General features: G+C 34.6%; 1 protein-coding gene across 1 annotated transcript; it reads left to right on the top strand.

The window, feature by feature from the left end:
• Window positions 1–1,784: 1,784 nt before the first annotated feature.
• Window positions 1,785–6,144, top strand: LOC125795242 (uncharacterized). Its single transcript, XM_049473748.1, has 4 exons — window positions 1,785–1,946; window positions 2,628–2,735; window positions 3,505–3,712; window positions 5,579–6,144. The coding sequence occupies exons 1-4, from the start codon at window positions 1,876–1,878 to the stop codon at window positions 6,041–6,043; spliced, it is 852 nt and encodes a 283-aa protein (XP_049329705.1). The 5' UTR covers window positions 1,785–1,875; the 3' UTR covers window positions 6,044–6,144.
• Window positions 6,145–11,238: the final 5,094 nt, after the last annotated feature.

Genomic DNA, 11,238 nt, shown 5'->3' with positions numbered 1-11,238 from the left:
ATCAAACCAACTTCAGCCTGGGAATACGAGGCTGCGAATATCGAGCCAAACGAATCTGGAGCTGCGAATATCAAACCAACTTCAGCCTGGGAATACGAGGCTGCGAATATCGAGCCAAACGAATCTGGAGCTGCGAATATCAAACCAACTTCAGCCTCGTTAGCTACCACCTATTCTTGACCATTTCAGTTAAAACACAATCTAAGCTTACTGTTAATAATCAGAAGCGATTTACTCACCCAAACTGTTTTCAGGAGAGAAATGTGTGTACTTTAGGACCCATGAGTCGCTTCACTTGGAAAGAAAATGTTTTTTTAAGAATTAAAGTTTTTGTTACTTAGGCACCCCTGGCGGCGAGACCTGTGGAATTACACGGCTCCCCTATTTTCGGCCACCTTCCATTTTGCTTAAATAATCTAACTATAGTAACTGGAAGATATATACCTAAGCCTTTATGTTAATAATAACAACTCTTAACATGATATTGGTGGCTGATAATGTGTGTAATAAAGTGTATTTTTGAATCGCTTATTTGTGTGGACCGCGTCTTTGCCTGCGTCATTTCTGCACTGTGGGATCTGGCGGTGCGTGGTGGTGTAAAATAAGATCGCATTTTTCCTGTGTGGGCATCCATACTCTGATTACCTCAGACAACATTAAAATCTAGAAAAAATAGGAGTCGTGTGACAAAAACGCGGTGCGCGCTACACGCTGTTTTTTACACACATATTTACAACATAGCCAGCGATACTAAAATACTGTTTATGACAGGAATTTTCTATGAGAATAAAGTTTAAGTGTTTGTCTAATGTATTAGTATTTTTTTAATGTATTGAATTCCCTTGGCAGGGAGAGAAAGTGAACTGCGCAATAGGAAATAGCGCAATAGGGGGCAGCCTGCATCTCCTGTTAAGTGAGATCACATTGTAAAATGTGAAAAATAAGCATGAAATGAACATGTATTTTACTGTTATAATTTTACATTTTTATTTCCTTTTATAGATTTATCAAATCATTAGGTTAACATCTGTGCAACAGTAGGTGTATTTCTCAAAAAGTTTGGACAAACACTATATTGTTGAGTCAAAACAGCAGTTTTTTTTTACTCTTTTGCACTATTATGCTATTTAAAATTGTTATTAAAGGTCTAAATGGTTGAGATGGGACAAATAGGTTTGAAAATTTGAATTCTGATTCGAACAATGCAGCAAAGGAAAACTTTAAATATTAAGGAAGTTTCCTGAACACTGAAGTTTCAAGTTTCTTTGCAAACTGTGCGCCAGTCAGCCTGTGATGCAAACAGTTCACAACAAGAACTTATTGTTTTACAGTATTGTCAGAGAACCAACACTATAATTAAAGTAATGCAAATGTGATTGTTGGAGCTGTAGTTGTTGTTTTGATGATTCAAAAGTGATCTGAAACACTAATTTCTGATGATGGGCAGAAGAATCCTTGTGAAACTTTAGGTCTGGCTTTGTATGCATGCCACAAAAGATAAAAAAAATTCCAGGGTTTTAAATGCAGCAATAACAGACTGGAGCACACCAAGGAAAGGTAGTTTTATCATATATTTGAGCCATTAGAGCCAAAAGAGACTACCTCTATGTTTCCCTCATAATGGTTGAGAAAAAAGTATTAGGCATATCTCATGACTAACATTTAGCATCATAATACTACAATTAACTGAAAGAAAGACGAAAGTATTGTAGAATTTGGAATTTATTTATAAATTTTAATCATTTTTCAAGATATTTTCTTTGTATGTCCCACAGACATGCCCAGCTTGATGAGGGAATTGCTTGGCAAAGCAGAAAAAGGAGGCAGATCATTGATAAAGTGGTTGCAAGAAAAAAAAAACTTCTTACAGCAAAAATGAAGTGCCCTGTGTGCAGACATAACATGAAAATGAAAAGGACCAACTCTACAAAGGATGGATACAGATGGTAAGTTTGTTGTCTTTTACATACCCATAACTTTACACCCTTTCCTATCTTAACTGGTTAAGCATGTAGGGAAGCAGGCTGTATGTTAACCAAAGCTGCTTTGCACAACATCAGGTGTAAAAATAAACATAACTTTTTTATCATTTTTGATTAAACTGTTGTTTAATCATTAGCAGTTGCTACAAATTCCTGGCCTCTTGTTTTTCTTTGTAGTTCTACAAAAGCTCATGTCCTGATTTATTATGACCCATTGTGTAATTTTGTATATACAAGCAGTGCCGTAGCTTTTTCACTTTTGTATTGAGATTCTTGCCAATATTTATGTGTCTTCATGAACAAGTACAAACAAAGTTACATCAACCCTACAGCACCACATGAGGCAAAGTGCACAAATACATGAATTTTAGAAACACATCTCCATGAAGCATGTCCATTGTCAGACAATCAAATAAACAATAACTGTACCTGTTGTTTGGATGTAACATTTTTCCAGTAAAATTTTCTTAGTACATAACTGTGTAACACACTTATAAAAAATATTTTTTCCCAGACACTTTTTAACCATTTCATGAAAGAAACTAATGTATTATTCTGTTTAATTTTGTACATAATTGCATACCAATTTAGTTAATACTCTATTCTAAACTATACATTAACAATTAATAATGATATTTCCCAAAGGAGATGCAGAAGACACTGCCATAGGGACACCAGCAGGTCCATCAGGAGTGGTTCAGTTTTTGAGGGTTCACACTTAGAACTTTCAGTTTGGCTCAAGCTTATACACAAGTGAGTTTATTTTGTTTTATGTATGTATATGGGGTAATTTGTTGTAAGGTGCTTGTTGGAAACATGCTGCACAATGTGACAGAGTGGATAATTAAACTTATAATTAATAAATAACATAATAGGAAGATAAAGTTAAATCCTGCACATAACAGCCAGGGTTATACATAGGTCCCATTCCCTTCCCCTGTAATCTACTCTCGCACTCATACAACTTTTAACAACGTAACACTAGTGACTAGGAACAAACCCTCCTCCACATAAAACCTTAATCGCTGTTGTCATTTATGATTCGATCAGTAACATTTAACTTAAACATTAACACATACACAGATATATTTTGCTCACACTTGAGATTCATAATGTTGGATTTTGCAACTTTAATTCTTTGTCTTCTATACATTGAAATTATCTATAGACAATATTTTTAACTAATACGTAGTTTGTATTTAATATGAGATTTTTTTTTAAAGATTAAAACGGTTGTGAGGAAGAATAGGAATTAAATGTATGATGCATATTGAGTGCACATGCCACATGTCAATAAGATTTTTGTAAGGTTTCCCGTGTACATTAAAACAAAGCTTTACAGTTCACACATGCTCTTGGTAATGCATTTGAAACAGGACCTAGATGTTGCACAACTTTTTTATAGGAACAAGACAGTAGGTAATGCATACTATTTATATAATCACATGGAAGTTGTAAACTGTACTATATCTCTCTGTCTGTCCATTCATCTCTCCATCTTTTGATTCATCTTTCCCTCCAGTCTTGCTCAAGGACTCCGGAGGAGGCATGTGGATTTGATTGAGGATGGTGTTTGTGGGAGTAGCACTTCAATAACCAGGGTGTATGATCGTCTTCGTGACCTCTGCACTACAGCAGTACAACGTCTCCAAAGAAAGAAGAAAATGAGGATTGGTGGAAGACATGCTTTTGTGGTCCTTGATGAGAGCAAATTTCGCCACAAAAGAAAGGTGAACTATTGTATTGATAATATATGCTATGATTTCATTATAAATTTGTCTGTGTATTTAGTAATTAGAATTGACAGCATGAATTATTTAATATTGAGCTTATTATAGTTTTTCCCAGTCACTTCAGTACATTTCTTTATCATAAACATTTGCAAAACAGTACATGTATTTCACAAAATTTGGACAAACAGCACAACCTAATTACCATCAAAAGAACATAACTCACTCCAAATGATTAGTCCTTAAAGTAAGTGTTTTTTTTAAGAACATAAGTGTCATGATTATGACATCATAGTGTTGTTGATTATGTATAGGACATGAAAAATGTTGTCAGTATATTAGTATACGCTCCTGGATAATATATTATATAAGTACAATTTTTTTTTTTTTTTACTGATGGTAAGAGTCCAATTTTACACCCTTTATGAAAAGGTAATCCCACCCTATGCATAAACCATGTTTTTCAGCTTCTTTCAGCCGTAATTCCAGATATTTTTGTAAAAGTCTTTAATATTTTCAGAAAAACATGGACAAAAAATAAAGAATTCTTTATCAATTTGATATAGTTATTATTTGTTGTAAAGACTATTAAAGCTTGTTTAGGCTTTTTTCCTGGTATTATCTCATGGTTTTCCTGAGAATGATAATGCAAGGCTGTTTGATATGTACTATTTTAACCAGTACTAATTACGCTTTGCTGTATCTATGGGACTGAATGCATTTTGATAATTTTTGTAATATAACAAAGAAAGCTGCCACTGCTTGGCCTTTGAGCAAGGCCCTGTTGTGATGGGTGTGTGGGTGGGGGTGTTTCATGGGTTTAAGGCAGAAGCCACATTTTATCTATTCCTAACACAGGTTGTGTTCTGTCTGTATATCATTGCCAATTCAAGGTTCTCATTACATTTCTCTCCAAATGGAGAATGACCCAAATGTGTAAGGCCTGCTATACAGGTTTTGGCAACTGACTATATTAAATTACTTTGGCAAGTACAATATAAAATATAATAGTACAACATAAAACAGTTTGATTGACATGAGAAATTGATTGACAATGCAGGAAATATAGTTATATTTAATTCAAGGATTCAAGGGGATTTTATTGTCATTCGCATCACATGTGGTACATGAGGTGGAATGAAATTGTGATCTCAAGATCCAGTTTTACACCCAAAGAGCTGTTATTAATAGATATATAGATAAAATAAAGAATACAATAAAAATAGAATATACAAAATAGATAGATAAAAAACGAATAAAAAAATAAATAGAGAGTAGAACGGTTGCAGCAACATGAAGTCCAGAGTGCAAATGTGCTATAGCAGCATGATATAGATTTATAGCAATAGAAGATAAAGTGTCTCAGTGCGGGTAAAGTGACAGTGTTCGTAAACAGTATTTTGTCCTTGGTGTCAGTGCAGTGTGTTGTTAAGTGGAGTTTAAGAGTCTTACAGCTTCCGGAATGAAGCTGTTTCTGAGTCTGGTTGTTTTGCACTTAATGCTCCGCAGCCTCCGGCCTGAGGGGAGTGGGACAAAAAGTGCATGTGCTGGGTGGGTGGGATCCTTCCTGATGCAGGTGGCCCTTTTCCTGCACCTGGAGGTGTAAATGTCTGTAAACTCCAACAATCCTCTGTGCAGCCTTCACCACCCTCTGCAATCATTTGTATGATTTATGCTAAACCATTTGCTGTTTGTTTAAATTGAATGAGAAATTGCATAAATGTGCACAAGTGACTAATTTTATCTAAGGGCTGGACAAATAGTTTCGATAATATTGAGTTATTTTCTGAAAAATGCACCAAAACAGCTGAGAAACAGTACATGTGTAACATGAATTAAAAACAAAACATGTCATTTTTAATCCAGTACAATCGTGGAAGACTTGGCAGAACGTGGAGAAGAAAGAGGTCTTGGGTATTTGGAATGCTGGAGGTGAGAGGGGAACGTCGAAGGCCAGTACTGAAATTGGTAAAACGACGTTCAAGAAGGCACCTGGAACGTATTGTGGAGAAATATGTGAAGCCTGGAAGTCAAGTAATCAGTGACTGTTGGAGGGCATATCACAACCTGCAGCAAAGAGGTTACATACACTTCCAGGTAAACCACCAGCGCTTTTTTGTCCATCCACAGACCGGGGCGCACACGCAGCACATTGAGCGTGCATGGCGCACCTACAAAGAAACTGTATACAGATACAGGGGTAACCTGTCAGAGATGTCACTGAGACAAACTCTACGTTTTATTGAGTGGGACTACTGGCTTGGAAGACAGCATAGACATGGACAAATTGGTCGCATACTTCATGACATTAAAAAAGTGTACAAGGTGTAAGGCAAACATTGAATATCTTTGTAAAACATATTACTGTAACGGACTGCTGTGTCATGTTTATATCTTTAACAATGTATGTGCTGTTGTGTAAATATTTTTTAACCTAAATGACTTTGATATTGAAATGTTCACAAAAATAAAAAAATCTATTTTGTTAACCTTTTAAACACTTGTAGTATGATACATCCAAAAATTATTTTTGTGTTAATATTTAAATAAGAAGTGATATTTGATATGTAATACTGCATGATCTGTAATTGGGATGTTACTGTTGTAGGGGCTATAGGTGTAATTTATATTATATACATATATTCTAATCATTCATTCTTGGTGAAACGTTATAGCATTTTAACATTTATTGTAATTAAATTTATGGTTTGGTGGAGCTGTTAACAACTCAGACATAATAAATGTGACCTTGACTTTGCACTGCTTTTTGGATGATGTCAGAAGCCAAAACAGTTGGAAACACACTGGTTTAATTAATAACAATGTTATGCATTGTGATCACTCATATAAAAAGATAAGTGCAAATATGTCTGTAATTACTATAGATGGCATACAAAATAAAGTATTTCACTCGAAAAAGACAGCCAGGTGAAGTATAGTCAACAATTTAGTGAATAGATATAAATAAGTATGTTATAAAAAATATATATATATATTTTAAGTTACAATACCGGCTGCAGCAGTGCATATTTTGTTAGAGAAAATATGTAATGCATTTCCGGGTTTTGTTTTCACATTTTAAAAGACTTTTTATTGATGGCTTAACATCTTATACAATAATACTAATATATTTATTGGCAACAAGTATGTTACAAAACCTAGTACAATAAAATATTGTGACATCACAAATCAAATGTAAAGATCATGCACCAACTATTTACATATATATATATATATATATATTATAAATAAAGTTATTGTTATTATTATTATTTTTTAGTGTAGGTAGGTAGGAACGAAGGTAGGACTAGGTACTGACTGAAGGACTTGATTATTTTCAGTACAAATCAAACGGTGGCGGATCGGGTAGTGACACGCTCTTGTATTTCCTCTTGATTGACGGGTTAAATCGCCACAATTCATATCTGATGCCTGTGCGCAGCAGGAATATAATTTGGATGCTGACACGTTCCAAAATTCAGGGACTCGGGCTATACATAGTTGGAGAACGTGTGTGGGACAATATTAACGAGGGCCTGGGCGAAGAAGTTACTCATTTTCTGCGTTGTCGACTGCCAGGATCCAAAGAAGAGGCGGTTGTCCCAGTGCAGACAGAAACACAAATTCGCATGCTAAGAGCAGGTATTTTAGTATTTTTGCTAATTTAAGGCAAAGTTGCGACTAAATGTGCTGCCTCGTCCAAATATCTTACCGTAGCGCGCGATCGTAACGGTAAGCTAGATGGAGTACAACGTGAAAGGTTAGGTTATGTCGCTAGCATAAATTACACAAAGTTTAAGTCAACACTTTTTTTAAAAAAGCTTGTTCATTTTTCTGTTCCAATTCAAAGAAACTGACGGAGAAAAGGCTCTCATCTTGCTAACATTTGCTACATTTTTAATCCCTTTTAGAGCAGTAAGCAAAATCTATAACTGAATTTACATTAAAAAAGAATTAAACATTTAGTAAACGCTAGTTAGCTAGCTAAGTTAACACACTAAATTGCTTCACGGCCTTCACATTTAAGGTAATTTACCGTTAGCTAACCTGTTGGACTGCTCAAAGGGCATATTCTTAGCCTAATTACCGACAGGTTTTGAGTAGTACATATGGTTTTGCTTGTGAAGTGTATTTCATATTTTAAATATATGCTTTAATAGGTAACGTTAAATATTTAAAATGATGTCAGCTTTATGCAAAAGTGAATAAAACTACCAATTTCTAATGACCAATAAAACTTGTTTCTTCATTAAAACATAAAATATATTTTATAATTAATATAATTTATATCATTATTAATATGCCACACCATATGTCTGTCTTATTGTAAAAGCATATTTCAGCATGAAAGCACGTATTTGTAATATGTAACATCGCCCTGTATCATAACTATATCTCTGCTGTTTGTAACAAACCAAACCGTATGAAAATCGAGTTGTGAGTATTATAGTTGTATTTCTGCGCCTTCCTCAGTACAGATAAATACACTTGGGGCGCATGGGAGACCCATCCAATATGGGGGCCGGCTGCTACGCCAGCTCCAATAGACGGCGCCAGTCAATGTCGTGTCTATATATGTCTATGTGTCTCTCTCTCTCTCTCTCTCTCTCTCTCTCTATATATATATATATATATATAAAAACAACGTTTTGAAATGTAATGTAAATGTAGTATTGATTATCACAAAAGCTCATGAACGTAAACATAAAAATTAAAAGTGTGACTAAGCATAGTAATATTTTCTTAAACATTTTGCCCTGATAAAGGTCTGCCAGGTGGAAATGCATTTTTGGTTTTGACGAGGCTTATATAGCTTTAAAGGTCACATAGGGTTGTTGTTGTTATTATCATTGGTATTTTTTTATCAAATAATTAAAATGAATTTGTAAAAAATATTTTTAAGGATATAATTTCCAACACTTCAATCAAGATTATTTTGCATTAATTTCATAACTAAATGCTAGAAAGCCCGTGATTCCATATTTGCAGATTGTTGTTGTTTGTTGGGTAAATATTAATACATATTGACTGAACCCTATGCATAACTTCAGAGGGTTTAATATGTTCCCGTATTGTGTTACTTTCAAGAATGTTCAAAGCGGCCATTTTGTGTGTGTTATTTGCAAAAATGAGTCTCACACGTTCTAGTGTTAAACCATGTGATTGAAAATATAACACATTTTGAAGGATTTTGAATAATTGAAGGACCATCACAGTGGGTGGCTGAAATGACACCAGCCAGTACGTATGTCAAAAATATTTTTAAGATAAATTTTTTACAGCATCTGTAACAAACTTTCGTCACAGTTCAAATTCAGAGACACCAATTATGAATAGGCCTGTTATGATAATTCTGTCATGACCTGAATCATATTTGATAATCATGAAATCATCTAGACTCAGTGGTGTTTATTTGTATGTTTGTTCACATAATGGCAAACAATATTTTTGACAGTCGCTCAAAGACCAGTGCTTCATTAACTGTGACTACATATACAGTGTGGACTGCACTGTATATTAATTATTTTTTTGTCGTTGAAAAGGTACAATTGCTTTGTTATGCTCTTATATTACTGTCATGTCAGTGGAACTTAATTGTTTTAAAATGAAAATAATATGGTTTATTCCAATCATTTCTTTGATGATATATTGTACAAAAATAAATTGTTGAGCTGGCCTAATTTTTAGAATTCTTTGACATTGAACTGCATTTTTTATGTTGTTAATATTAATATGGAATTACAACGGAACAACTTAAAAAAAAAAAAAAAAAAAAGTTCAATTTTTTTTTATTATACTGCATATTAATGTATTACAGGATGTACAAAAAGGCCTACAGTGCTATTGTAGTAGTCGTATGTGGTTTGTGTTCTTCTATAACAGCTGAGCCAGATCACCAGGCACGTGGAGAGCAACTGGCAGAGTCAGTCCACAGATGGTTTGTATTTGCCTTTATGTTATTAATTACTTTATTTTTTGTATTCCTAGTTTATGTTTAATATATTTCTTGACTAACTGTATGGTTACAACTCCCAGCTCATTAACCAACATGTTATATTTTCTTTTTTCTTTTGCAGCTCTAATATGGATAACAGTAGCTGTGATAGTGGAAGTGTTAAAGATTTGAGTAAGTAGTAGAGATGGACTATTGTGTGTTTTTGGGGTCCATAAATGATTTTTATGGTTAGTATAGATGCCACATTAACCCTTTCAGGTAAACTTTGTAATCCTTTGTAAAGCAACTTTATCAACTTTACTTGTTAAAATCATACACGATAAAAACACAGAGTAACTCTGAGAGAACCTGTGAATACCTATAGCTACAGAACGCACTACTGAAAAGTGCTGCTTATACAGTGCTCAAAACTCTGTTATTTTGAGCATGACTCCTTTAGCTCTTTTGCTGTAGCTGCTGTACTATTGGTGGTGGTTAAATGTTGTTTGCTGTTTTGTGGGAACAGAGCCATTTGTTATTAGTGAGTTTTGTCAACAAATAGTAAAAGCAATGAATGCAGGTGTTTAAGAGTTTTACCCAATTTATTTACATGTACATTTATGGCATTTAGTAGAAAGTCTTATCCTCTGTAATTTACAAAAGTAGCAGATACCCTATGATTGTATTTATAGTGCCAATGTCCTGTATTTAAGATACTCAGACATCAGAGATTACCAGTTTACACTTACACTATTTCTGGGCAGAATATATATACTGTATTACTAAACTATGCAAAATCATAAGCAGAGGGGATGATCAGAGTGGTCTAGCGTACTAAGGTGCTGCCCCTGTAAGTCGAGGGCCACTGGCTAGAATACCAGGTCGTGCTGCTTGTCGTCAGCAGCCAGAGTCTGTAAAAGTACAGTTAGCCATGCTCTCTCTGGGTGGTTAGATGATGCTATCATCACATCACTGTCAAGGTGAATTGGGAGGTGTTGGGGAGAAATTGGGATAAAGTAGAAGAAAAAATACAAAATAAAAAAACCTAAGAAGAGGTATAAGATAAGTAAAATAGTAAGAGCAGCTTTTTTTTACATGTCAGTGCTCATCTTAAGTGCTTAGAAAAGACGTTGGTACTCTGGAAAAAAAAAACAAAGGATCAGTTGTGTGCTATCAGTTTGACATGGATATGCTGTGAGTAATTTGAAGCATGTTCTATGACTTAGCTGTTACCACCTTCGTACATTAGTAAAATGTTGTTGGTACACTTTCAAAACCCCTTATTACCATTAACATTACCATTAGACTATAAGTTTACAAACAAATTATTTATTCATTTACAGCTTGCCCTGCAGACACTCAACAAGTAAGAAAAAGAGATGAAGCACCCACTGCTACACTTCAACTTGAAAAACTGAGAGAACAAAGGAAAACATTGGTTGAGAAGCGCGACCAACTGAGAGCCGAGCTCAGCAAACTGGCAGACTCCGCTGTTGCAGCTTCTTCTGTCCGACCCCAATCCCAATCCCAGTGTGCCCCTCCTAATCAATCAGAATCAGGTTTGGGTCACATTTTATATATATATATATAT

The sequence above is a fragment of the Astyanax mexicanus genome, unplaced genomic scaffold (assembly GCF_023375975.1).
Source record: "Astyanax mexicanus isolate ESR-SI-001 unplaced genomic scaffold, AstMex3_surface scaffold_45, whole genome shotgun sequence".
In the NCBI taxonomy this organism is placed as follows: domain Eukaryota; kingdom Metazoa; phylum Chordata; class Actinopteri; order Characiformes; family Acestrorhamphidae; genus Astyanax; species Astyanax mexicanus.
This window is presented reverse-complemented; position numbering and strand designations above follow the sequence as displayed.

Coding starts and splice junctions, on each gene's coding strand:
- LOC125795242 (XM_049473748.1), top strand. CDS start 1,876: ATGAAGTGCCCTGTGTGCAGACATAACATGAAAATGAAAAGGACCAAC. Junction 1,947..2,627: donor ACAAAGGATGGATACAGATG/GTAAGTTTGTTG, acceptor TATTTCCCAAAG/GAGATGCAGAAGACACTGCC. Junction 2,736..3,504: donor TGGCTCAAGCTTATACACAA/GTGAGTTTATTT, acceptor CTTTCCCTCCAG/TCTTGCTCAAGGACTCCGGA.